General features: G+C 39.8%; 1 protein-coding gene across 7 annotated transcripts; it reads left to right on the plus strand.

The window, feature by feature from the left end:
* The first annotated feature begins 1,228 nt into the window (after positions 1 to 1,228).
* rbbp8nl (RBBP8 N-terminal like) lies at positions 1,229 to 24,383 on the plus strand. 7 transcript variants are annotated; one of them, XM_086277603.1, is made up of 15 exons: positions 1,229 to 1,369; positions 6,639 to 6,714; positions 6,825 to 6,867; positions 13,559 to 13,654; positions 14,191 to 14,303; positions 14,496 to 14,571; positions 14,753 to 14,931; positions 15,012 to 15,055; positions 17,145 to 17,221; positions 18,188 to 18,914; positions 19,013 to 19,109; positions 19,225 to 19,292; positions 19,462 to 19,609; positions 22,084 to 22,164; positions 23,566 to 24,383. In XM_086277603.1, the coding sequence occupies exons 2-14, from the start codon at positions 6,654 to 6,656 to the stop codon at positions 22,137 to 22,139; spliced, it is 1,785 nt and encodes a 594-aa protein (XP_086133729.1). In that variant the 5' UTR covers positions 1,229 to 1,369; positions 6,639 to 6,653; the 3' UTR covers positions 22,140 to 22,164; positions 23,566 to 24,383. The 7 variants fall into 7 exon arrangements, with proteins under 7 accessions (XP_086133729.1, XP_086133730.1, XP_086133728.1 ...); XM_086277604.1 differs by having other exon boundaries at positions 24,065 to 24,383; XM_086277602.1 differs by having other exon boundaries at positions 22,084 to 24,383.
* The last annotated feature ends 1,911 nt before the right edge of the window (positions 24,384 to 26,294 follow it).

The following is a 26,294-nucleotide window of genomic DNA, read 5'->3' on the forward strand; positions in this document are numbered from 1 at the left end:
ATGGGAGGAGCTCATGTGGCTCAGTTCCAAACTTGATGGCAATACCTGGAGGTTGCTCAACTGCTTCCTAGAATTATATTCTTCATTCATTGGTTTTTTTTTTTACATTCAGATTGCTGTTCTTTATCTGACTCTCTAGATTTGAGGATAGCTTTTTGTACCTTCTTCTGGGCCAACTGTTGATTTGAATGGATGTACATGCTGATGTTTGATAAAAATGGAACAACAGTGAGTATGAATGTTTCTGTCAGTTACCAAGCTACCAAGCATGACAACACTGCTCTGCATGCAGATGGGTTACGTTTTCAGTATGAGTATGAATGAGCTAAATGTCAGCATTAGTCATCCAAGTTTACAGGCCTTAATTAAAATTTAGGTTTGCATTGTGGTTTTCTCCAGAAAACTTTCACTGAAATGATTAAAAATCAAGAGTTTTAAAGGCACCACCACATGTGGCTGCAGTGTATATTATTGAAAACGGACAACAGAAATCAGTGTTAAGTGTTACATGTTGATATTTATGGTACCTGGGGCTGCAGGAGTGGCAGCTTGTAGGAAGAGAAACTTGACAATGATGACGACGTTGATGAAGATATCCATCGTAACCCAGTCAGGCCAGTCATAAGGAATCTGGTTTGGGAATCAGGAAGTGGCATCGCATCTAGTTTCCGAGACGACACATGGGCCTTCGCTATTGTCTGTTGTTTGCCATCGAATTTACATACCAGTACCACTGTCAATGAGTCCACCACACCCTGCTGCTCACTTCACACACACAGCTGCCCATGTGTCATTCACAAAGGCACCATTCAACATCGAAGTTAGAACAATGGACACTGCAGACTGATCAAACTTCCATACAGCTGTTAAGAAGTTCATTTACAGGTTCTGCTATACTAACAACCTGCTATGCTATGCTTACGAACCATGCCTTTTTTTTCCTGTTTATTTGTATAAAAACTCTCAAGTCTCTGACTTCTGCTTTAAATATACAACCGCAGGTGTCTGCATTGGACATTTCTGTTCTCGAGTTAGTTGTCCCTCTATTACCACAGGGCTTTAGGGGACCGGTTTAGCCGGTTATGTGGGATTTCAGCAGAACAGGAATATCAAGGGAGAACTTGCCCAGGCCTCTCTGTTTCTGCTCCTCAAGGGGACGACCGCCCTGACCGGTTTTCTGGGGTGGAGAGAAGAGATAGAGGCAGAGTGTGAAGAGGAGGAGGGTGTATGTGGGGCGTTCTCTTTCAACTCATTCTATTCTCATTCTTTTCTTTATCACACTTGGTCTCCCGCCGCCTGCATTTCACTACGTCCAGCTGTGGAAAAGAAGCGTTGGCGGCTGAGAGAGAGGCAGTCACTGGCTGTTTTGGTAAGTGGGAATTGATTTGGCTCTGAGTTGTTGCCTGAGGACGAGGATAGACTTGCTGACAAGTGAGCGGCTTTGGCAGGGATTGAGCCAACACAGAGAACAGGAAACAATCATGACCTTACTTTGGGGGCAATTACACATTTACTTCACATTGTGTTACACAATGTATTCATTTACAACCCATAAATATAAATAAATACAAAGGCACAGGGTTCTTTCATAAGGACACCTCTAGGGTTTATTTTAGGAGTTCAGAGAAAAGATATGTATTTAGAAGCTTTGTGGTCTTGAATTAAAATGTCTCTGTAATCATTCAGAATTAGTTCAATCTAAGTATATGGTCTTATTACATGCACGGTTAAAGCTAGCTTAGCAAGCAGAAACCCTGCCTGCTCTTATTTGTTTCGAACAGCATCAGCTGACATTGTGCGACAGCAGTGACTGAGGACTGAACCACAAAACTTCCTGTCTCTCTCACACACACACACACAGCTCACCTCTGGTTTTGAACAGAAAATGTCCTGTGCTGATGGGAGGTGTTTTTAATCCCTGTGTTAAAGCTGCAGTAGTGAAATGTGCCTCCAGTGTGCTCTTTATCTCTCTCTTAAGGTGTGTGCCATCTAGAACTACGTGTTTGCACATAACGTGCTAATGCTTCTGTCAACAGTCAGAAACGTGTGATGCAGTTAGCTCGTCAGAGCTAGTAGCCTGGAAATTCAGTGTAATTTCATAAATAATAATTTGTGTGTGTGTGTGTGTGTGTGTGTGTGTGTGTGTGTGTGTGTGTGTGTGTTTACATGCATGCGTAGGTGTGTGCATGTAGGGGTGTGTGTGTGTGTGTGTGTGTGTGTGTGTGTGTGTATGTGTAAGAGTGAATAATGATCTACCGATAGCAGAGCAGGAACATAAAAGCAGACAGGTCTTTTCTTGCTCTGCTGAGGTGATGTGAACAGCCAGTTGCCTAACATATCCTGACACGTTGAGAGAGCCGAATCCACGCCGATCAAAATGCTAAATCACAGTATTTGTGCTGTTAGCGATCATGTCTATGCATCTGCATAAATATGCAAACTTGTATGATTCATGTTAAATCTTTTCACACTCACTGTGCCAGTAAAATGCAGTGAGGTAAATTGTGGTATGAAAAATGGGTTTGATAATAGGGTTTTTGTTAAGGTCCCAGGTCTAAGGCTAGGGTTTTTGTATTATTAAATGAATAAGCAGAGGGAGAGCCGAATGTCTGCTGGACAACAGAGTCCTTTAAATGCATCCGTTTTAAATCATCAGACAACCGAGGAAAGCAAACCAAATTTTTACAAGGAACTGGAAGAAGATACCAACAGACTCTTCATCAAATCAAGGATAACCAAACTGACGTATTTGTTTTTGTTTTAATGCTTTAAGATCTTAGACTCAAGCTAAAGGTTTGATTTTTGTTTGTTTGTTTTTTAATGTAAATGGATTTTGATCTATGTCACTTGCCATGACTGCTTTCTTTGTTTCTTGGTTGCCAAGACTCAGGAGAACTTCTTTTTGAAAGAAAATGTCATATTTAAATAGCCGATGGAGTTTGAATTGGGGTCATTGCTAATGATGCCCTAGGCCTCAAGGAACTGTGCTATACTGGAAATAAAAAGATTATATGAAAATGTTGGGATATGCAGATTGATGGCAAAAGGAAATTTGTTTTTAAACTTAGTTTGCAGCATGTCAGCTTTGAATTCCATCAAAAATATCAGGAAACTTTTTTGAAAGGACAGAAGAGATAGCCACCTAGACAAGTATGTATAGGTAGCTATCTCTTCTGTCCTTTCAAGTTTAAGTCTGACTTTTGTTTCAGCCAAAAGATGAGCATCTCATTTTGTCAGTTAATAGCTTTCATTCCATTTATGTGGTCAAAGGGGCAAATATTCTATAAAAAGATGTGTACATTTACCTAACCCTAACCCTATGATAGACAGGTTAGTGGTGACCTGAGTAAATTTACTACAAAGTAAATTTACATAGTCAGGCTTTCTTATCTGACTTTCATAACATGACTTGACAAAACCTAAAACTCTAGTCAGAGGTAACGGGTATTGCAGTCATAGTTGTTGGTTTCACTGTTCAGCTTTTTGCTTCAGGCACTGTCACATCAAAAAGAGCTTCTGCACAACATGATCCCTATAAGTGCTGCCTACGCCAATCAGATGGTAATTAAATGATGATAAAAAGAACAAACATAATAGTTAATTGCAACACTTTGACAAATAAAGTAATGTTGCAGCGATGTGTTTATCTTGGGATTTAGAGCACAGAGCAATAAAAAACTGTAAACTTTTTAACGCTGCATATTTATTTCCAATGTGGTTGTTGTACATTAGACCTCTGCAACTTTAAAATCATTTATATATTTTATGCATCACCAACAGACTGCATACAAACTCCTGTATGCAGCTGTAACATTACAGCTGAGCTTCATTTACCTCATTTTAATCAGGTACGGCTTATCAAGTTGCATTTTTAAAAAGTGCTCCTACAGCAGGGAATCTATAACTAAATCAAACTTCAGACATGCTGCACAAAAAAATAATTAATTAAAACATGGCAGTTCCAGACAATTTTAAACTGAAACTTAGAACATAACCAGCTTTTGACCAGTTCATGCGTTCAGCATTAGAAACCAGGGTGATTTAGCCAGGTAAAAAAGGAACCAGCTTTGATGATACAGAAAACTTGACTTTAACCCAGCAAATCTAAGAAGTTGAGCCCATTTCCACCTACTTGGCTCAGCTCGACTTGGTTTTTAAAGTGGTGGCACCTGGTACAAGGTACTTTTTGAGTACCTATTCAGCTCCAAATAGTCGGAGACCATCCGAAAAAGTCACATCCACAGACTGCATGCCACCAATTGGCAGTGACTTCACTCAGTGAGTCATGAGAGCGATTCCTTCACAAAAATCAAGACCGCCATTTTTAGGCAAGGAAATGACGGAAATAGCCGTACAAAAAGCAACGTTCATACTCTGATTAATGATTAATGCATTAGAGAGCAACTTGGGGTTAGTATCTTCCCCAAGGACACTTGGCATGCAGACTGGGGGAGCCAGGAATTGAACCACTAACATTTCGATCAGTAGATGACCTGCTCCCGATCTACAGCCACCATAGCCACGCACTAAAGCATACACAAACTGCTTTATTATGTTTCATACTCTTAATAGGAGCATCATGTACAAAAATCAATACTACGTTATATTAAAGAAGACTTAAAATAGGTAACTGAGATCACAATCTAATTTAATACATAATCGACATCTGTTTTTGTACTAAAGACATCGATTCTTGCTGGCCATTAAAAAAATGCTCTTCAAACACAGAGGCTATGACCCACCACCCGAGTAACTTTTCTTGGTCAGTTTTTTTTTTCAGAACCTTTTACAATGACCTCCCTATCATGTTTCATAAAAAGCTAAATATCTAGCTAAGCTAACTTTTGTAACCTATCACAAAAATATAACCAGAGATAACCAGTGCTAACATCTAATAATTCACATACTGTTCATAATATAAAGTGAATGTGTAAGGTAAGAAATCTCTGAGTTCATGTGTTGGGGAAATTACTTGGTAGTTTTATAAACTACGAAATTCTTCACACAAAAGTTAATCTACAGCTACTCCAGAGAAGTCTAGTATGCTAATGCTACTAATGCTAAAATTACATTGCACCATGAAAATTTAAATGAAATGAAGCCATGGGGCAGAGTTGTTGAAGCTATGTTAGGAAAATTGGTGACAATCAGTGAGCAGCAATATGGCAGAAAGAGTTTTCTGGGGTCTATGATATTTGCAGATGGCATTGTGATCTGTGGTGAGAGCAGAGTCTGGAGAGGTGTTGATTTGCAATAGAAGCGCAGGAGTGAGAGTGAAAGGGAACGTTTATAAGACACTGCTGAGTCATGCTCTGATGTATGGTTTAGAGACGCTGGCACTGACAAAAGAAAAATAGGAAGCAGAGCTGGATGCGGCAGACTTGAAGGTTTTTTAAGGTTTTCATGTGGTAGTAACCAGGATGGACAGTACTAGAAACGAGTATATCAGAGGGACAGCTCAGGCTGAATGGCTTCATATACGAGTTTATTCATTAAGTGTCCAAGCCCACCTATGTTTGATCCACTCATAGAAAGCACCACTAACACTGGATACCAGCAGCTAACAGTGGAAAAGCAGTGCTTACCAAGAGAAGGTCCTAAACAACAAATATCAGTATCACTGTCACGGAACAGAAGTGAGCTTCAATGACTCCTTTCACAAAGTTTTACAGCTTCCTGAAGACTAAATAGATGTGGACACATACTGACAGCTGAGGTAAACAGTGGACTGACAGCATACACTTACTATAGATAAACCCTCAAAGGCCAAGTGTATATATTACCATGCGCCTTCACAATAGTCATGATAAAAGAAAAAGGGTATGGCTCTGATTAAAGGAGGGTCAAATACACCACCCCAAAACTGTTATAGTGTGAGTAGTGTGACACTATGTCAAAGTATGTCGCACTAGTGTCACACTATAGTGTGAGTAGTTAAGTATACATAAAAATGGAGGCATACGTATTTGAACTACATTAATAATAGGTCTTTGATTACTCAGTAAACTCAACAGACAAATTCAACGTATTCATTGGCATAGCTATGTAGGTTTATGACCTTCCCTACTCTTTTCCAATCATGGAATATATTTTTGTGTAGTCTCTCTGTCATTGAGGTCATACTTCTTTAGTTTGGTGCATTTCAGGAACCAGAACTGAACCAAGACGAAATGGTATAATGTCTACAAAACCCTAATGATGAAGAATTAAGTTCCCCAAAAAAGCAATATGTATTAGTATCACTTGTTGTTTACAAAGTATTTACAGTGGTAAAACTGTAAGTTATTGCAAGTACATGAGCACTCAAAAGTTTCAAGGCTGTTTTTCATATACTAGAAACACATACTGCAGAACTAAATCCCATGCCTCGCAGGACCGGTTGAACTAGTTTTAATCAGACCTGAAATAAGTAAGAATTTGCTCCCACATGTGAATAACAACAAAGTGTCCTATGCTCAGTTCTCACATGCACAGAAAGTCCTCCGGCTATAACGCCTGTGCACTTCAACTGACTTGTTTTACTGTTTTAGTAAAGTTTTAGTTAAAAACATTCGATTTAGAATGTGTTATGTTATTCATAAAAAATAGCTAAAATTAACAACTCTAACTAACTAAAATCTTGCATGTTCTGTGCAAAGGTGATTGCTGTAGAAATGGAGTGTTTCAATGACCTCCTCCACAAACTGAAGGAGGTCCACGAGCGAGAACTAGAAGGTAAGTGGAATAAAAAAAAATTAAATGATTGCAATGGGTATCCAAGAGTTCCATAAGATAATTCCAACACATGTGCTCCTTAAAAGGTCTTTTATATTTTTTTCTTCAAGGATGGCAGGTGAAAGTTCAAGAGCTGTCCAACAAGAAAGGCTGGTGAGTCATTGTGATATGGGCAATCACATTTAGACAGTGCTGAAAATATGTATAAAAAGGTTCATCCAGAGTAGGCCTCAAGTCTTTGTTGACTAGACAGGCAGGTAATCAGACAGGTAGGCATGCTGGTCCTATGCCCCCCGCAAACATCACATTTCACAAACTTGGAAGGAAGCTCATGTTGCAACAAGTTATTCTGTGAGATAATGACTCACAAAATATTTGCTTAATTTCTGTGGAAAAGTAAGTAAAGAGAACTTTTTCTTTTAAAAAAAACAAAATATTCGTATATGTATTTGTTTATGCAGTTTATTTGTTTATTTTTGTGATTTTTCAAAAGTATGGCTGATTGTGTGGTGATATATTCAAAAATGTGACTTTTATTCTTTTTTTTCCCCCCCTTAAAATGCTCTATCTACTTGTCTTGAGACACTTTAACATATAAATATATAATGTTCATACATACATTTTTGTTAACTGGCAGGTCATTCTCAGGCACACACTGAGTTCTTTATTTTTCAACACCACGTGCAATATATACAAGGTGGGGGGAATAGTTCCAGGGGTCCATGGGTAGACAGGGAAAAAGGTGTTCCACTCGCTTCATTCCTCTCACTCTGCTTTCTGCTCACTCACTGTGCTCCTGAGATCCTCTCCCCTCTGTATTGACACGTTTTGCCAGACTGTCACACTCACGTTCAGGCATCCAGGGAAACAGGGGTTACAGGCCGGTTCCAGGGAATCTGCTCTGGAGCAAGGCGGCCCAAGTGGCTCACCAAGCGCAGCGGCACCGGCAGAGGTTATGCTGCACAGAGGTGACCCTGTGCTCCTATTTCCGAGAACAGGGGGAGGTTGGACCCCCAGGAATGCTTCAAAGGGCGACATCCCCGTGGCAGATGGGAGGCTATTGTGTTCATACAAGAGCCACGGCAGTTGTTCACTCTAGGCGGCTTGGTTTTGAGAAACGACGATAGAGCAGCCTCCATTTCTTGATTGGTCCACTCTGTCTCCTCTGGGGGTGACAACCAGAAGATAGACTGACCTTTGCGCCCAGGGTGGAGCAGAACTCCCTCCATACCCGAGAGTTAAATTGGGGTCCTCGGTCTGAGACGATGTCCTCTGGAATGCCATGGAGCTGAACACGTGTGTGGTGAGCAGCTGAGCCATTTCTATGGCTGTGGAGAGCTTTGGGAGGGCGACAAAGTGGGCAGCTTTGGAAAACCAGTCGATTATTGTCAGAATAGTGGTGTTACCTGCGGAGGGTGGCAGCCCAGTGATGAAATCGAGAGAGATGTGGGACCACGGTCGGCCAGGCTTGGGAAGAGGCTGAAGTAATCCGGACGGAGACTGCTTGGAAAGTTTGTTTGGAGCACAGGTGATGCAGGCGGTCACATATTCCCTGGTGTCCTTTGCCAGTGTGGGCTACCAGAAGTAGCGCTGGACCCCAGGGTGGCAGGTAAAATGTGCTGTGTGGGCCAGACCCAGGGTTGGGGTTAGTTTCTTGTGCCTCCCACATAATTGACTCGATCTCCCAAGTTACTGCTCCAACCGAGCAAGAGGCGGCTTCAGGATCAGGGATCAGATCCTGCGGAGGCATCCAGTTTCACATTCCACGAGCCAGATCTGTAAGTGATAGAAAAATTAAAGCAGGTAAAGAACAGTGCCCACCTGGCCTGTCGAGAGTTAAACCTTTTGGTACTCCATGTTTTTGTGGTTAGTTCAAACGCTAAATGGCTGTGCAGTGCCTTCAAGCCAATGTCTCCATTCCTCCAGGGCGAGCTTAATGGCAAGAAACTCCCCATCTCTGATGTCATAATTGCTTGCTGGGGAGAGATGATGAGCGTAAAAATCCCATGGGTGGAGCTTACCGTTTCTCTATTGTAACAGTCTGATGCATCCACCTAGTTCATGACTTGAGGACTGAGATCTGGCTGTCGTACAATGGGAGCCATGGGAAACCACTCCTTGAGATGGGAGAAGGCTTTTCGAACAGGCTGAACCCACTGAAAGGAAACTTTGGGAGAAGTATACTAGAATCTAGTAGAGCGATTTTGCTAGAGTCCCTTATAAACCAGCAACAAAAATTGGCAAACGAGAAAAACCACTGGAGCTGTCGGCAGTTAGTGGATTCGGGCCATTCAAGCACAGCTTGTATCTTTACTGCGTCAGGATTCAGGTTCCCCTGCTCAATAATATACCTGTCATGGTCTGGATGGGTACCTGCAGGTCTCCAACAGCGGCCCCTCCTCCTTTAGGCGGAGTTCGGTTGCTCCTCCCTGGCTGACCACCTGTGAGCAATTATTCCGGCAGTATATCAGACCTGCGCTCTCAACCATTCATCGCCTGAGTATCTGCTATCCCCATAGGTAGCATCTGGAGTGGAGGTCTTGTCTCCCTCACTCCCGCCTTCCTGGACCTGGGCCGCTTGCTGCTGATACGACGTGGCCTGGCGGCCCACCACTCACTTGCCTGCCTCCCCACGCCTCGACCGCTTCGACCACGACCACGCCTTCCGCCCCACCTGTCACCTCCCCCTGAAACCAATGCCCCGGCCCCTACCTAGTCCTGTTTCCACCTCCCCGCTGCCTCTGCTGTTCAGCCGTCTCCTAGAGGTGTCTAGGTCACCCTCCGTTATCTTAGATTATCCTACGCCACCACACTAGTGGCGCGTAGTTTTCTTGCTTGTGTTTGCCTGTGGGCGGAAATAAATCCTTTGTTCCCTTATCGTCTCGCTTCCGGGTTGGTTTCTGCACCTGTGTCCATCTCTGTTCCCTCGTGCCGCTGGGCCTTGACAGTACCCCAGAAAGGCCACCAAGTCCACATGAAATTCACACTTCTCCCCCTTCACATATAGCCTACTTTCCAGTAGGCGTTGGAGGAATTGCCTCACATGGATTTCTTATTTTCTTATATCTACATTAGGTTACTTAATAAAAAGAGTTTGTAAATATAAATTCACATCAACATTAAAAAAAAATTATACAACATTTTTGTAATGTTCAACCTTACATTTCTGAAGCTGTAAATAGTAACATTAAACAAAAGTAAAGACAATGACTCGTTTAATAAAAAGAAACAGAAATCATTAATATTTGTGGATTTTAGCTCACAATTAGCACAGTTGACAAAACTGTGTCTTCCAACAAAGGCTTTCAAATAATGATCATGTTGGATGCAGTGCACATGTGGAATATTTAATAGAATTCAAATATATTTTTTGAGCCAGTCAGTGAAAATACAACACACTATTAATGTTAAATCAGTACTCTATCAACACATGGTGCAACACAAAACAACACTATATCTACGTTATTACATGACGACAAATATTAACAAGGAACAATTATGTTTCTGCAGTTTCTTTGCATTAAAACACACAGGCGTTAAATTTAAAGAAAACAAGAAATGTTTCCATGTGGCTGGTAAGCTGCTGAGGGTTCTAGTTAGCTAAAACATAAGTAGAAAGGTCCACACTGCAAAATGTTATAGATAACAAAAACATAGCACTGGCATCAATGCATTGACTGCTTGGGGGTATAACCCAGCCATAACTAACATATGCAACATTAGAGCACTAATTTTATTGAATTTGATTTTTCATGTGGTGAACCTAAACAATCCTGCTAACTTGGTAAACATCTCCTGATCTTTCACTATGACCGGTATTGAAATAGTTTATTACTTTGCTCCATTCTGCTCCTTATTCTCATTTGAAGTTAAGCCATCATAGTTTACCTCTATTTCTTCTTCCAATGTTCTTTCAATGCATACTGATGTTTAAGTCATTGAAAATCATAACATGACTGTCAAGTTTTGTAGATCGGACTCACGCGCAGACCACTCGTGTCTTCAAAAGGTGCATTTATTTGTAGTGTTCCTCTACAGTGGAATTCATATATACATATAGTGATGTCAAGGGGAAAAGGGGCCGGGGTTCCAGGGTCCAGGAGTGAAAGAGGCAGGAGTCCAGGAAGGGAAGGTTTTCATTCAGCCCTCGCACATCTCCTCTCCTTTCCTTTATCTCTCTTGCTTCCGTTCAGTCGCCATGCACAGGGAAAGAACAGGTCCAGAGGCGATCTATACACAGGCAGAAAAAAAACATTAGTTTCCTGGTTCAGACAGGCTCACAAACTGACTTTACAAAATACAGGACGACTGACGCTGATGGCTCAACGATCCAGCGACGAGTAGAGCAGACTCGCCCTCTTAAGAAGGGTTCCAATCTCTTATGATCAGCAACAGATGTGCTGATCACCTCCAGGTGTGTAGGCCAGGGGCAGGAGCCCATACTGAGCTCCGCCCCGGCAGGAGAAAGAGAGAATGGAAGAGGGCGAGAGAGAAAGGGAAACAAAAACAAAGCACCTGACAGCTGTCAGCTGTCGAGGAGCGGAGACCATGACAATGACACTGTATAAGATGGATTTCCTTCAGTATTCTAGATAGGTGCAGCAATCATTTTATTTCAGGATGTGCAAAATAATTTATGTCACTATGTATGTGACTGTACTTTATGTACTTTTCTGTGAAGTATTTTTGTTATTTTCTTGCACAAATTAATAAATACATTGCTAAATATGCAGCATCACAAAAAGAAATTCAGAATTATGAAAAACTCAAGGCCCTGCCTAACACTTTCCACTTTATTTGTTTATTTATTTATGTACTTTTTTCGCCTGTCTCGTTTGGTTCTTTTGCCATCAGAATTATTGTCTAAAGGCAAAGAAAGATGCCAAACAGATTTACTTTACCAAATGGACCATCCCAGCCTTGCCGTATTGGTCTATTTGATTCACCTTTGCTTTTATTGTTTGTTTTTTTTGTTTGTTTTTTTCACTTGCTGCACACGGGACAGACATGACTGGGGGAAAGAAAAGGGAGAAAGAGGGAAAGAAAAACAGCGGGGAAGAGAAATGGTGATAAAGGGCAAAAAACAAAAACCAACAAAATAAACAGACAAAAAATACATTTATCAATCACCTGGATCACCTGTTGAGAAAGAAAAAAGAGAAAACAAGCAAAAAAAAACAGAGCAATATAATAAACAACATCATCGCGATGATCTGTGTGAATATAACAGTAAATACTAAATATTGAATATTATTGTGCAGCATGCAGGATTGACAGCGCACAGTGTGCTTTGAGGTAGGAGCCAAAAAGGGTGTAGTTTGTGTCTGTGAGCACCCGCGTGTACACCTGTGAGCATGAGTGCGCTTGTATTTGAAAGGTTCCTTCATGTAATGAAACAGCAAATTGTATTGATATGACTGCAGTATTTAAAAAGACAGCTGCTTAGTTTTAATGTGAGCATCATTATTGATCAATTAGCCCAGTGGTCTTCCCCACATTCTCCAACCACACACACCCATATATAAACTGCAATAAATTACAGATAGCAATAAAATAAACTATTAAGTCTTTTACGCTATGTCCACACCTACACGGGTATTTTTGAAAACGCACATAACACACATAACCAGCGTTGCGAATCACCGAAAACTGATATATTTTTTTCAAACTCCTGCCAGGTTGGAGATTTTCAAAAATTTCTTTTTTGCGTTTACGTGTGGACAATGAATGCGGAGTTCGTCATGCAATGTCAAAGGTGTGTGCTTTTTTCACATCAGCTGTGCTCCACATTATTGTTTACATGAGATGAATTTCTAGAACGGCGGATATACAAAATACTGTTACTGTTAATTCTACTCTCTGCAGTTTTTACACGCTTACATATACACACTCAATTACTGTCCCTCCATTTAGAAAGACAGAGGCGTCATGGTGTAATTAGTTTATGTGTAGCTGTTTTTTTCCTGTGTAATAATATTCAAGATTGCCATCAATACTTTTTCCTCAAAGAAGCCCCTCTGTGAAAAACTGGGTTCAGAAACATAAACAACTGTGGGATACTGTTTGTCTGTGATTTGGAGAGCCCAGCGTGTGCTCCTGACGCAGGGAAACCAATTCTGCCGGGGATCACTACCTTGGCACTTGTGCAGATGAAGCCAAAGGCAAGATATGCTTCATCATATTTTGTAGTCTTTGGCTTGGAAGGAAGTTGGTTTGGAAACATATTTGCAAACCCCCCCCCCCCCCCCCCCCCCAGGCAATGGCTCTGGCCACAAAGGGACCTGCCCCCCACTTTGGGGACCTCCAAATTAGCCAATCTAATGGCAATTTTGGTCTGCATCATTTATAAAAAACAGCAGTTTCAAAAAAAAAACATAACCATGTGGTGGCACTTACACTAGATGATAAAGGATCCAATTTCTGTATCACAATCTCTTTCTTATTTGGTAGTATCCTGAACCAGTCGCTCTGCAATGTTTCCCCATGGCACATCCATGTTTCTGCCTATAGTACTACTCGCCCTTGAATGTCAAATATTTAGAATGAAGATACAGACCTCTCTTATGAACTACCTACACTGCTTCAGTGACTGGAACACAAGTAAAGAGAGATGTAACATAATGAAAGACCATTGTTTCATCCACCTCCATAATAACCTATATGATGCATATACAACTTACATTTATAACATAACTACCTTTCACTTGGAAAGAGGAACATTATGTAGGCTGGTACGGAAATACAAGCTTACGATAATATTTAAACTATGAGGAAATACAATCTTTCTGAAACACATTTTTTTAGTATTGAAGCCTAACCACCTTGTGTTCTTTTGCGTCAATAGTGACACAAAAAGAATGGAAGAACTTTTTACCAGAAACCAACAGATGAAAGAACAACACAGATTACTCACCGAAAACATTAAGGTTCTGGAAAACAGGTATCAATGTTACATTGCATTTTTCTTTTCTTGTATAAAACACTAGAAATAAAGTTGTTTGCTCACTAACAAAAAGTGATCTAATGTTTATGGTAATTTCTTTTTATTGGAAAGAGATCGCATATAACATAAAATTAGCATCAAAATTCAACAGGTACTTATTAATTACCTGTAACTGTAAGTTATATAAAATTGTTCTCTCTAGTTTTTGTGTAAATTGATTAATATAGACTGATTAATACAGAAAGGCAACATGCTGGATTTAGACTCATGACCATTTTGCTATGAAGCTGCAGTCCTAACCAGCACTCCACAGGGGTGCCTTCTGCTGGCTTACTTCCATAATCCAAAGACATGCTTGAGGTTAGGTTAACTGGCAATTCAAAAACCAACTAACCCAACTAATGACTAATTACAGCTGTTTTTAGTTTTGTCAAAGAAAAAAAACTCATTTCAATTGTTGCATAATGTGAGCTACTGTCACATCAGCCTAGTTATTAGGTGTGCTACTAAGTGACTTCTTCCTGCCTGCGCAGGCTTAGGGCTGGGCTGTGTGACAGATGTACGGTCACTCAAGAGGTAGCCAAGAGAAGACAACAGGAATTTGAAGCCTCCCAGATTCAGAGTCTCCAGCACATCTCTCTACTTGGTATTCTGTTCTTACTCAATAATCCATCTATCCATCTTGCATCTCTACGAAACTCCTTTACAGTGAATTTCCTGTCTGTTCTTTAACCTTTGACACCATTAATGTTTCCCCAGTTTATTTTCTACTAAAAATGCTGTTTAAGGACAATTCTATTGATGTGTACTCTGATCATGTCGTTTGCTTGTGTTGCAGCTGGAGAGATGAACAACCTGAAAAAAGAGAACAAGAAACTTAAAGATGAAAACAGAAACTTAAAAGCAGCACTTGAGTGAGTAGATGCTATTTAACGATATGGTTGTTCTAATCTTTAATTTAAAACTAATGCTGATACATCTTATATTAGTATTTTCTGTTTATGAGGAACATTGTTTTAGGCATATTTGTATTTTTTGATGCACGACAAAATTTAAAACCGTCGTCATTCTGTGCCTGTGTGTGTGTTTGTGTAGCAAAGGTCACAGTGACAACTCTTCTAATAGTAGCACCACCACAGAGGTCAAGCCCAACTCTTCCCCTGCCCTTTCACCCGCATCTGGAATCCTGTCCAATACAACAACCAGCAGGCCAAGCAACAAGCCAGCAGATGGCAACATTTCAGTAAAGCCTGATGTCGAACTGAAAACTGAAGGTAAAAATGAACAATAGTGGTGATTATATTCTGTCATCTTACTTAATAAATACATGCAGTTTCTGGCTTTGATCAAACAGAAACTGAAGGCAGACAGTTAAGAGGAATCAACCGAAGCCAGTTTGTAAGTTTGTTTTTTCATAATTTTTTATCATACATTTGTTTTGAATAATAATCAATTTCAGTATTCAATTAATTGCTAGTTGCACTATTCTATTAAGCAAAACGATTCAGATCACAACTTGTAGCACCAAGTGTAAATAATCCAAATTTGCAGATAGGTATGAAAGAATAAGATATAAGATCTAAAATAATATTAAAGTGAAGAGAACAAATGGGAAACAATTACCACCAGAAAAATATGTATGCTTATTTTCCATCATCTTAAGGGACAGTGATGCCATTTGAATTACATGAGAGAAGCATGTGGCACAACCTAAAACTTGTTGTGTTTTTCTACGGAATTTAATGATATTTGAGCTCAAAAGAAGCAAAATGTATTTCTGCTAAAATCAAGACACACATGTTTAAGTTGTTTTTTGTACGATTACACTGTTAGTGACAACAACTTACCCAGTAACCAGTGATGGAACATTAGCTCTAAGATGTCATAAAAAGCTTTCAAGTGTTATTATTGTATCTATGATTCTATGCATACATGATAGATAAATAAGAGATGTAGAACTGCCAAACATCCCTCATCTTACCATTGACCAACCATGAATGGGTTATAATCAGAATCAGAATCAGAATACTTTATTGATCCCTAGGGGAAATTCTTTTTCGTTACAGTGCTCCATTATAAACAGCCATTAACAAAGACAGACAATACACTAACTAAGAATAGCACAATATATACAGGCATATATATACATAAAGGTCACTTATTAATAAATAGCTGAAAAAGGAAGAACATGTGCAAAAAGGGTGTAGCTGTTGCCATAAACAGTGTGTTAAGTGGATATGTTGTGCAGGGAGATGGCCACAGGCAGGAATGATTTCCTGTGTCGTTCAGTGGTGCTTTTCAGTCTCTCACTGAACATATAAAACCCTACAAGAAGATGTATTGTTCACCTTAATTATTTTTTCATTAAGATGAATGCTTAAATTTATCATTATTTATATTTATATTGGTAATTAGTTTTTTTCCTCTGCACCAGTTAACATCAACATTTTTCTCAAGCCTTTTATATTACAAATTAAAACCCCTACAATACTAAAGAGCACTTGGCAGTAGTGGGGAGGAAGAACCCCCTTTTAATGAAAAGAGACATTCAGCAGACACTTGGTCAGCCATCTGCTCTGACTGAGTGAGGGGAAAGATCAGCTATGTTTCTTTTTATCCGTCAGTATTAGTCTGTTTTCAGTGGATTTTCCAAATCATTTGAGCTACAGATGTTGATAGAGCCACATGTCAAAAAATGTGTTGCTTTCATATCACCATCATTATACTGTATGAAGGAACTTGTAAGACTGTGTTGTACCTAACCCCTCTATGTGGAGTTTTTCTTAAGCTTAGCTAACATTTTAGTTACAGGTTCCAAAGGACATTTTGGCAATAGGCTGGTTATTATGATAATATAAGGTTGTACTTGGTGACGCAGCTCAGTAATGAAAAAGCAAATACAGAAAAGTCCATTAGTCCATTTTCACACTAACAATGACACTTTAAATAAGAAGCTGCCTATACACATGTACACTGCTTCTTTACAACACTCCGTCATTGAGTCTCATATCATAGATTTATGATTGTTCCCTTTCTTTCTGGAAGTTCCCATTGCCTTTTACCTGCAACTTGTACAAGCTTAGCACATGAAATACTATGAATCAGACTGATTACATTATATTTTCTGGTCTCCTCTGTAAAGCATTATTCTCAAAATCGAGCCAAAATGTTGCTTTAGGTAGTGCACACAGTAAGCTAAAGACTGAAAATAGTGAAATCCTAGCTCTCCTCAACCTTAAATATTAACATATTTTGTCTTATTCTATTTATTCTGTGATGGGTACAAAGACAGCTACCTAGGTAGCTTAGTTTATTTTCTTTCTTTTTTTTACTTTATGCTAAGCTAACTAGCTACAGATTTTGCATTTACAAATTAGATAAACCAAAAATGTTTGAGGATAATTCAAATTGTTCTCTGAACTGACAAAACATTGGTTAATGTAATATGGTGACTTCTTTTGCTGCATGCCCTTCTCTGCTCAAACAGGATGCTCTTCCATTGTCAGCCCTCACATTGCCGTCATGGAAGAAAGAACACTTTGTGACTCGTGCTGGAGAGAAGAGGTAAGACATAGGAAATCACGAAATGGGCTAATCTGCCACTGTATGAGGATATGTACTGTGAGTAACAGCAGATTCATCAAATTAGTGATTATGTGCTCCAAAGTCAATACTTTTTTCTACATATAGAGTCTGAATATTACACTTTCCCACATTTCTGCACCAGTATTGATCCATAAAGGTTAAGGAGAACACAAAACTTACAGTTTGCATGCTTTACTTGCCAAAAATGAACAACTACATCACCTTTCAGACATTCCCTCATTCACTCCACTACAATTTTGTTCTTGTATTGAGTCATTATGCCAACATCTGTATGGGGTAATTTAAGCTCAATTTATTTTCCTTTCTTATTTTAATAACAAGAGTCTTGCTGCTGTTTTATAAGGTTTATTCTACTTTGCAATAGAACCTCCCCCCTCCCAACCTCCCACCACTGCCTTATCTGACACTTTCAACCAATCCAACAAATAATCTTTCCACTTCTGCTTAAGATTCGGGACTTTAGTTGTCCAAGATTTGGGCCTCTTTAGTTTTCCTGGCCTGAGCAAACATCTTCCCTCAGATAACACATTTGGGCTTGGGACAGTATACTTGTGCTCCCAGTCGGGGCTATTGATGTGTCACACAAACCTAATTCTTACCATCTGAGAACTGTGAAAATGAAGTTGGGTTTCATTTTACAGGAGCTCCTTAACACATTAGTTATTTTATTCATGATGTGCACCTGTTGCAACATGTTACGGCCTCATAGCCTCATACACCAAACCATTTAGGAACCACTGTCCTCATCCAACCATCCATCCATCCATTCATCCATTTTTACAGTAATTATAGCTATAACAAGGCAAGAGGCAGCTTCTGCTCTAATCATTACTGAAGAAAAATAAGTACTGCATCACATTACCAATTAAACCTTAACTGCCAAAAGATTTTCCTACAGACTTGACTTTCTTTCTCATACCTTAGAATTCAAAATGTTGAAGGACTCGACCAGTGTTCCTCCATGCCTACTAATTCTCTGCTTAGGAGATCTTCTGTCCCAGCTGCTGGAGATGTGCGACCCGGCAGACATGTTGTCCATGCTCCTGTCGCCCGACATCCTCAAGCAATCAACAGCAACTCTGCTTCTCTTCGCTGGTCTCTATCTGAATCATCTGATTGGATTACTGCCGGCACCAATCCAGTAGTGCAAACTTCACCCAATCCACACTCACAACATTTTCACAGCTTGAACCCAATGAGGCAACAGGCCAGCCCCAGAAGGCAGGTTTTTAGTCCTCCGTTTCCTAAGCAGAGCAGCGTTCAGCCCCCTGCCAGAGAGCCAACTGTGGTTTTCCGATTGACAAATCTGCCAGAATATGTGGAGATTCAAACAAAGCCCACAGAGAAAACAGAGAAAAAGGAAAACCTGCTACCCAAGGTTGAGAGGGTGTCTGAAGAAGGGTTAAAAGAGTTAAATGATGGGCCTTTGGACTTATCTGATCGGGGGAAGTCCATATCCAGTCAAGTGCCAAAAAGTGATTCATCCTCAGCCTTACAAGATGGAACAAGAGTTCAAAAGAGCCCTGAATTGGAGGTAAACACAAATTCTTCTGCAGACATAGCAGAATCATCATCTTCATCTATTGTCATTCCTTCATCATCGTGTGCAACGACAGAAGAGCAAGCACCTGACAAGGATCCTAACCACAAGGTAATTTAAGGTCTTCTACTTCTTACAATAAAATTAGAAGAGGCTGAAGTAAAGAGGGGGCAAATTAAATTCATGGTGTGGGGATGTTCTACCTGCAGGTAGTCAGAGAGCAGGATCAGAAAGAGGAGGTGAATGGAAAGACAGATGAAAGCAAGGGGAAGAAGGTGCCTATCCTCACTCTATCATTACGGCCAGGTAAAGTAGGATGTCTCTGTGATTTTTCCTGAAATTCAGTCAAATATTGCTTTTAAACCAAGGTTACTAAAAATTGACAATGCACAAGTGAATAGTTTTTATTATGTTTTTGTAGCAGTAGTGGTGTTGGAGACTCTGAACCCAGCTCTACAAAAGCAAGATTCCTTATCATCAAATGGCAAGGTAATTCGCCCAAACAAAACAGAGAACGTGAAGGTTTTGTTAGCACATTAACTCATTTTGTATTACAATTTTTATTGAAAAAATACAACAACAATCAAAAACAGCTGACTTTAGTTTATATACACTTCTTTCTTTTGTGAACAATTGTGCATCCTTTTCTTTTTAACAGACATCTTCGGCGACAGATGAGCCAGAAACCAGCTCTGATGAGCAGGACGAGGAAGCCAACCGGTCAGGACACAAAAGCAATCAGGGCTCCAAAAGGAAAAGGGCATCTGTGGAGACAGATGCAGACAGAGATTCCAACACAGACAGCAGTAATCACCTGTTTATTTTCAGATATTTTTTCCTTTCTTCAGTTTTGTTATCTCTGTCTTGAGTGTGGGCTTTAAGCAGATTTCTTTTTTTCTTTTTTTTACCTCATGAGGTCTACATACATTTTGACTTCTGTGCCCCTCGCCCCAATTCTAACCCTACATTTCAGAGAAAAAGTACTTTTGATAATGAAAAGACATTTGATAATTAGGAAAAAATGGGAGAGTAACGTCAAAAAGAACTAAAATGATAGGTTTAAGTTTAGGTCATCATCAATGTAGTTCTTTCGGCCTTTTTTACACCATATCTTTGGCTTGGCAATTTATATTAAATAAATTGACAGAATTATTTTTTTTATTATTGTTGCTGTTGTTTGTCATTGTTTACATTTTGCATTTCTAAATATTTTTAGAGTTTTATGTCTGTCAGCCTGTGCATAAGTTTTGTATGTGCTGCCTTACACCATACAGACGTACATACATTTTGCATGTTCTCTCAGTACCTGTGTGGGTTGTTTTCCATAGTCCACATCTTTGAACTATGGGAGGAAGTTTTAATTGATACATCAATTAAAAGTTTAATTAGTTATTCTAAATTGGCCATGGATGGATGCATGGATGGAAAACCTTCTCAACAACTGTCACCTTTATGTCTTAATTTTATCTATTTACAAACACACACAGCAACAAATGACCAAACAACAACAAAAAGACAATGTGGATAGTAAATTGTATCACCTTCAGTATAAGGCTCCATACTAATCACTACGCCATACTTTTCTCTTTTTTTCAAAGGTTTCTTAGAAATAGCTCTCCAGAGATCTAACAGGGATGTTTCACTAGAGTACACTTTGGTCAGAGTAGGGCGAACAGATCGCCTGCTGTCTAAGGGATTGCAGAGCATTTATGTCTCTTTTTTTCTGGTATTTTAGCTCTGTAGTTCTGAAAAGTCAATACTGAATTGACAGTTCAGTTTTCTAAAATCTAAATCAAATCTGACGCAGTGTCTGTGAAAAAAGCAGGGAAGGCTGTTTCCCTAGATGCACCATTTAAGTGAGTTAAACTATACGCACTTGGATTCAAGCGCAAGTTAACCAGTTACAGAGTGTGCCGATGCGTCATCATACCTGAAAAATCAGGAATAAAGCCAAACCACAAATGTTATGCGGGTTTTGATGAGATGTGATGAAAACTGTCACAAAGAAAAAGAGACACTACTACGGCATAGAGTGGAAAACTTTATACTTTGGTCAGCTTGGTACAAAGCGATGGTCCAAGAGTTGGTCTTTATAATTGTGCAGACATACTCAGGCAAATATGGTAGTAGTGGCTGAAATAAGTGTTTACTGCACTATGCAGCCTGTTTGATCATAAAGATCAACAGACTGTGGTAGTAAGCTACCATTTTATCACTTTCCAGAGAGTACAACTTCTGCTTTAATCGTTACCTGGCATAGCCCCAACCCCAGCTCTTAAGCTTAACCCTATGTTTCAAACAAAAAATGTACTTTTTTTGTAAAAAACGTAGAAAAAGTACTTTTCTGAAAAAAATGTTGATAGTTTTTAATCCATGTGTCACGGTACTAGGTCGTGTGACCCAGTGTTTGAGTTTTATGTATTTTTGTATTCATTTTCAATCTAGTTAATTTCTAGGTTGCTGTTCAGACCTTATTTCTTAGTTATTTCTGTCATCTCCCCTTGTACCCAGTCTTCCTGGTTCCTGCGTCTATGTTTCATGTCTATGTGGTTATGTTAAGTTCATGTCATGTTTTATCTCCATGTCTATGTCTCAGTGTTTCCTGTTTTATTTTGTAAGAGTCTGGTGTTCTTTGTTCATTGTAGTTAGTGTTACTCTCCCCTGTATTGTCATTATGTTTCATTTGAGTCAGCTGTGCTCTCATGTGTCTCCACTTCCCCTGATCGCCTCATGTGTGTATTTAAGTCCTCTGTTTTCTGAATGTCGTGGTCAGGTTGTCTGTTATCGCCACCATTGGCTTAGTCATTGGCATAGAACTTAATAGTATTTGTTTCTTAGTGTTTTTTTTAGTTTGTTTAGGGTTCCATGTTTAACTCCTGCTATCATCCAAATAAAGGATCGCTTTCTGTTTAAACCTGCAACTCCTCGTCCACATCTGCTTTTGGGTCCTGTTTCAAAAAACACACCGGCGCACCCCGCTGTGACACCATGTCAGTTAGAATGATTACTTTCTTTGTCTTTCGCCCTGTTGGAGTATGGCATAAATACAACCAGTTGTTTCACAACTGGTTGTATTTCTCAATTGCACTTGTGTCTGACAAGCAGATTTTTTCCAACATATCCAGATTGTTTTTTTGATGATTTAGGATCCGACCTCTCTTTAAGTTAAAAACCTATTACCTTCTCATGAACTACTACTTTCTGTTGAGTTCTAATTCTGTTATTTGTCATTCACACAAAAAAAGCACTCTGAAATGCTTTCTGTTTTTGTTCCCCCCAGACAACCATCGGGAGAGGAAGCTCAAAATCACAATGAGATCAGAGGAAAAGCCCTAGATAAAGAGGATGTCACACTGACTTGGTAATTTTGCAAGAACTCTTCATTAACCATTTCAGAGTAAAAAGTACAACAAGCCAGTACAGGTATAATTTACAGAGGGGAGAAACAGAGTGCAGCCATCATCAGCCAATCTGATTCTGAGTCTAGCCGGATAGTTTTTGATTTAGTTCTGGTTCTCCACATATTGCTAAGGGAAATATCTGACTCTTTAGCTGCTAAACTCTCTGTTACTTTCACAGACAGCTTTCTGCGTGGTAGGAAGTACATTGTGGGTATAGATCTTCATTTCCTTAGAACAGCTCTCTGCTGTGGCTAAATATTAAACTGATAAGAATGGCAAATCAAAACTGTATTTTCAGTGCAGTTGTGAGCCGTAAAATGAATATTTTACTTGCTAAATTCTAACAAAAACTCCAGATTGCTACAGTAACAGAATCTACACCATCGGGTTATTATTATCTGCAGTAAGCAACTGTTTTCATCCAAGTAGTCATGTGATCCAGTCGTCAAAGACTATTTGGTAATGGGCTTCTGCTGATTAAACTGAATTTTTCTGCCAAAATTCTTTTGTTTTGTTTTGTTTTTATCAGCTGTAAATTAAAGTTTTTGTCCACTTGGGGGCAGCAACTGCCCCTAAGGAACATAGGCATTGTGAACATCCAGCAGACACAGTAAAACTTCTGTCAAAGGGAATTCATTCCATTAGTTTCCAGAGAGTGGGGTTTAACTAAGCATGACACAAAAGCCCTGACTGACAGTGAGGATGCAGCAGTATGCCAACTTCCATAGGACACTGGCTAATGTTAAGATTGGGTCAAGCAAGCTGAAGTGGCACCTGGTACCAAACATCCTTTCTGACAGAAGGTGTGCTTTTCAAAAGAGCTACACACTGTAGCAGTCTTTTGTATTTGCAACTTTCTCACCCAAACTCCACCATTTTCTGCCGCGTTATATTTTTAACATCCCTGTGGTCATAACTAGTTCAGGTTTTTCAGGCCATGTTTCCTTCTTAGAGCAGTGGGCTGTAAAGCTCTACAACTTCCCTTTTCACCAGCTGTTATATATGAAGTTTAATGTTTAGCAGAGTATTATATAAGTGGCTGTTGGTTTTGGTTAGTAAACCACAAAGGTTTCATTTTCACCAGGGTATTAAGTCTAAAATGATGAAAAAGATTTGTGCACAAAGAATAAATACAAATAGTACAAACATGTGACATTCTTTATCAGAATAAGTCTTTTCCACATGTCACCATGGAGCTAAAATCTTCATATTTGCTGTGGTCTGAGTGGAAATTTTAATGTAAGCACAGGGTATATCGCAGCTATTAGCAACTGGGTGGAAAACTGAACAGCCTGACAGTCAGGCTTAGAAAGTCAACCATTTTCTAACATTTTCTAACATCTACCAACCCATTTTCACAGTGCCAAACACCCTCGTGTATGACCAGCTGAAGAGACTAAAATCTGCAGAATTCTCTTTTGTTCCTCATCTTCGAGCAAAACAAAACACGGTCTGCGCTGCTAATGCTTAAAGAACTTCAGTCTAAATGTCCTGGCATGCCCGTCACTGCTTGGCTAAAAAAACAAAAAAAAAAAAACACGTAAATCCTCTTATGTGGCTAACTTAGAAGAATATAAGAAAGAAAGTCCGAAGAGTAAAAGAAGTTCCTCTTCCTCTTTTCTCATTTTCAGACAGCACATATTTTGCAAGTATGAACTTTCCACTAACAGCTGTGACAACAACCTTTGCTTAGCTGGGTGATAGATGGGAAGTGTTAAAAGCAGAGAGACAGCTAAAGAAACTCTTGTGATAAAGCACTGTGAAGCTACTGAGTCCATTTTGTATTGATATAAAAATGGATGGACTGGCAGAGTCAACTAATCTCAAATCTACTTATTTTTCCTTCATTTCATTTTTTAGATGTCCCTGTGTATGAACCCAGATTTGCAGTCCTAATGCTGTCATATTGATTTCTCCTGTTTCTGTTATGTGTGTCTGATGCCATTATAGTCCATTAAGTATGGTATTTTATCAATGGTCAGTGGTCTTTCCCTGCCATTTGCATCTCTTGGTTAAAAAAAATGTGATTGACTATCCTACTGTAAGTGTACTGCTATGTTCTGACTTTTAAACTGTCAAGCTAGACGATGTGCTGTTGAGAGTATTTTTTTTACAATACTACACTGTTAGAAACCTTTTAATGAATGTACTGTTACTGATGTTGAAATAAATTTCCATTCTTAAATGTTGGTCCGGTTTGATTAATTATATTTTAGCACCATAATAAATTTAGTAATCACCACAGGACAAATAACAGGAAATAGAATATGTAATAGAAGTCAAATAGAGCATTACATCTAATGTTTGGTTTTCTTAGGGACGTTATGCAAAAGGGCTGTGCTCCATTGATCGACCTCATTGATGAACCTTAACTTACTGTCAGATAGTAGTTATGGTATCATGTAAACCCATCTAAACAAGAAAGAAGTGCAATACAGCTGATCATTTCAAGACTGCTCAAGAAATTTTAGATTTGTTCTAGCTGCTCAGGCGAAACTGGTTTAATGGTCACATTTCCCCAACAGGAAGTGATGGATGGAAATTTACACTATTTCAGTGTGAGATTATGCTTCCCTTTTCTTTTTGGCAGTAACCCTCATTTTAATGTGAACTGAGACGTTGTATTTTAAGACCAGAAACAAACATTAAATGCTGAAGTTTTAGTTTCGCTGCTCAGGCTAATTCTGGTTTCAACACAGAGACATCATTTGGACAAGAGAGCCCAGGAGCTAACTACTAATTTAAAAAAAACAAGTTCCAAATAAAAATAAAGCTCCAATTAAAGAATAACTATTTAGCATAGGAAAGTCCTACATTAAAAATAGATACTTAGTGTAAAGAACCTGAGACCCACATCAAGGGGCTGTACTCCCGATTAAACGAATTCAAGATGCCCAGAATATGTTTTGATTTTCTGGCTTCACTAATCTTAACCTTGACTAATGAATAATGTATAACACATTACACATTAACACACACTTTTGGAAGCACAACCCCAACACTATCTGACAGAGTCACAACAGATTAGTCGTTCCTTAGCATGTGAGCTTCCTAGTTCAGAGCCCTGACTGCACTCCGTGAGCTGAGCTTGGGTCCTCTACCAGAGGCCTGGGAGCTTGAGGGTCCTGCGCAGCATCTTTGCTGTTCCTAGGACTGCGCTCTTCTGGACAGAGATCTCCAATGTTGTTCCTGAGATCTGCTGGAGCCACTCGCCTAGCTTGGGAGTCACTGCACCATTATCACTGGGGCCACTGTTACCTTCACCCTCGACATCTTCTCTTCTCTGAGCCCTTGGAACTTCTGCAGCTTCTTCTGTTTCTTCTTCCTGATGTTGCTGTCATTCTGCAACACTACATCTATCACAACGGCTGTCTTCTTCTGCTTGTCTACAACTACCATGTCCGTTTGGTTAGCCACCACTATTCTGTATTTCTATATCTCTAAGTCCCACAGAATTTTAGCTCGGTCATTCTCAACCTCCCATTGTCTCCCATTTTGACTTCAGGACTTCCAGGCCATATTCAGGACAGATGTTCCTGTTCCTACTATGCCGGCCACTTGGTTATGGCGTTCCATGTATGCCCTGCCCGCCAGCATCTTGCGCCCTGCTGTTATGTGCTAGAATGTCTCAGGGGCATCTTTATGCAGCCCGTACCTGGGGTCTTGTCTGGTGTGATAGAGCTCAACCTCTATGGATCTTGTGCTCAAAGCTTGTTCTTGTGCTGCCATGATTAGTGCCTCTGAGCTGTCTTTCAGTCCAGCTTTGTCCAGCCACTGGTAGGATTTCTGGATGTCAGCCACTTCCATCTGCTGGTGGTGCATACTGTCCAGGGGGGCCTCTTTCTTGGGTTTCTGCTGCCTGAGGTATTCACTGAGCATGCGGTCGCCCATGTCCAACACCCTGAGGGGGTACGCTAAGCAGAAAGAAGGAGGCCGGGGACTAGTGAGTGTCAGTACCATGGTCCAGGATGAGACAACGAACATCCACAAGTACATCAAGAAGATGGCCACAACCGATGGCATGCCCAGGAACTTCCTGGTCTTGATGTCTGTGGCTTCTATCTCCTCCTTTGGCCAGCTTATTATCCCA

The sequence above is a fragment of the Aulonocara sp. 'chitande type north' Nkhata Bay genome, linkage group LG20 (genome assembly GCF_057382095.1).
Source record: "Aulonocara sp. 'chitande type north' Nkhata Bay isolate Kocher_YH1m ecotype deep benthic linkage group LG20, A_spYH_male_GT1.1, whole genome shotgun sequence".
Classification (NCBI taxonomy): domain Eukaryota; kingdom Metazoa; phylum Chordata; class Actinopteri; order Cichliformes; family Cichlidae; genus Aulonocara; species Aulonocara sp. 'chitande type north' Nkhata Bay.